Genomic DNA, 2104 nt, shown 5'->3' on the forward strand with positions numbered 1-2104 from the left:
ATGTGATGGAATTTACGCAAGGATGTGAGAAGTTGTTTTAAGTTCACAATTTAGAAAGGATTTTATTATACAACACAGGGAAAGCCAGGCCCTACCGTAAAGAATTAATTTTCCTCAACCATTTTCGTATGCATGAAAGCTAACCCTGTACTTTCAGAAGTGTCTTATTGCTACAGGTTAAAAAAAAAAAAAAAAAAAAGGCGCTATTTGCCTTTTATTAACAAATATTGCTACAAAAATAGATTTTAAATACCTGCAAAACCAGATACTTTAGTGTAGGCTACAGTCTCCCCTGCATCCTTCTTTTGTACTTGTCTTACCTCCTACCTTAGACACTGCACAACCCTGCCCTCAGACACCACTCAGTAACCCTGACATAGGGCACCTCTGCTCCTGCACTTTGCAAGGGAGAGTAAGGAGAGCTGTCAGGCAGCAGAGAGCCTGCTTTCTCCTCCTTTGTAAGCCTGTTTGGGCTTACAAAGACATGAGCAAATCGTTGTCAGAGAAGAGGAGAAAGTAGTGAGAAAACATCACAGATAATAAGACTAAATGAGTGTTGGCAGTCAACAGCTTTGGTGGTCATAAGCACTTCATCTGGATACAGGAAACTGCCCAGCATTGCTGTGTTCCCACAGCTACTGAAGAGCAGCTCTGAAGTTTCTTCTATCTGCTTTGAGCCTTGTACACATTTTAAGTCAGAGTAATGTAAAGTCATATTTTACTTGAATTATGCCTACTACGTAATTAGCTTATTCCTCTATTTCTTTCATTTGTAGTAAGACAAACTCCATGCTGTGACAGCAGCAAGGAAGTAAAGCCACTCTTGGCATTGAAACTACCCTAAATACTTAAACTCATGCACAAAGAAAACACTTCCCATATTCCCAGACCTCCCCCATACGTACACAGTGCACAGTATTCTTAGTATCTTGCTTTTGTAATTCGGCAGATCAGCTTCCAAAACACCAGCTAGGCCCTCCAAGTTGCTCTCCAAAGATGAATTACTCTAAAATTAAAATATAAAAAAAAAAAGTTTCATCATCAACCAGGCAATACAAACCAGCCTGACGAGATGTCACCTCTTTTTTTCAGGGCAATGAGCAGTGATAAACTGCTCTCCCATGCCTGAGAGAAGGAGCAGCTACTCCTCAGAAGAGCTGCACCTCACCAACCCCCCCTCCCCAGGAACTCCAGTGACCCCCTCTTCCACTAGCCCCAAATTCTGTTAGGACTGGAAACTTGTGCCACAGGCAGACCAAGTTTATTCCTCCACATCCTTGGTGGAGTGGGACCACCAACACCCGCAGGCACACAGGTAACTAACTATTCGCTGGCTGTGTATCCTTGCTCGGGAAACACCACGCTACAATTTAAAAACTTGCCCGCCACGTGACTTTTCAAAAACCGACAACTTTCAACGTATCTCACAACACACGTGGTTTTTATTTTGGGGGGGGGGGTGATCGGGGGGGAAGTCGGGGGGGGGGGGGGGCTACTACAGACGAACCGCTACCACATGGCGCACCGAAGGGGAGAGGGGAAAGGGGAACAACGCTTTAACTCTCCCGAGCTCGCCTACCTTCTCTCCCACCCTGCAGATGAGCGACTCGAGCCTCTCCTCGATCTCGGAAGGCTCGGAGGTCCTCCGCCTCTTGTGGGGCTGCCCTGCTCCAAGAACACAGCGAGCACAGCGTTACCGAAGCCGGAGAAACCCCCCCGCTCCTCCATTCCCGCCCCATCCACCCTCCCGGCCGCCCTCGCCACCCGGGGGGATGAGGGCTGGGGGAGCGGGGGGCTCACCATCGCTGTCGTCGCTGTGCCGCCGCCGCGACATGGCGGGGAAGAGCGGCCGGAGGGAGGGTTGAGAAGCGGCGAGAAGCCTCGGGAAGCGCTGGGAAGCGGCGAGAAGCGCTGGGAAGCGGCGAGAAGCGGCAGAAGCCCCGGGAAGCGGCGAGAAGCCCCAGGAAGCAAAGGACCAGGACGCCTCGCGCGGGCCCAGAGCAGCGCGCTCCTTCCCCGCCCGCGGCCGCGCTGTTTCCGGGGCGGGCGCGGCACCTCCCACCCGCTTCCGGGCCCTGCCCGAGCGCTTCCGGGGCGGGGCGGA

General features: G+C 51.5%; 1 protein-coding gene across 1 annotated transcript in view; it reads right to left on the bottom strand.

The window, feature by feature from the left end:
* The window catches only part of NCBP1 (nuclear cap binding protein subunit 1), a 31514-nt gene extending 29469 nt beyond the window's left edge, over positions 1-2045 (bottom strand). Inside the window, exons 1-3 of the mRNA XM_032676332.1 lie at positions 1801-2045; positions 1580-1665; positions 906-1006 (exon numbers count right to left, since the gene is read on the bottom strand). Of these exons, the coding sequence (XP_032532223.1) occupies positions 906-1006; positions 1580-1665; positions 1801-1834 (221 nt within the window). The 5' untranslated portion in view covers positions 1835-2045. The remainder of the gene's footprint in view (positions 1-905; positions 1007-1579; positions 1666-1800) is intronic.
* Between the last annotated feature and the right edge of the window lie 59 nt (positions 2046-2104).

The sequence above is a fragment of the Chiroxiphia lanceolata genome, chromosome Z (genome assembly GCF_009829145.1).
Source record: "Chiroxiphia lanceolata isolate bChiLan1 chromosome Z, bChiLan1.pri, whole genome shotgun sequence".
NCBI classification, from domain to species: domain Eukaryota; kingdom Metazoa; phylum Chordata; class Aves; order Passeriformes; family Pipridae; genus Chiroxiphia; species Chiroxiphia lanceolata.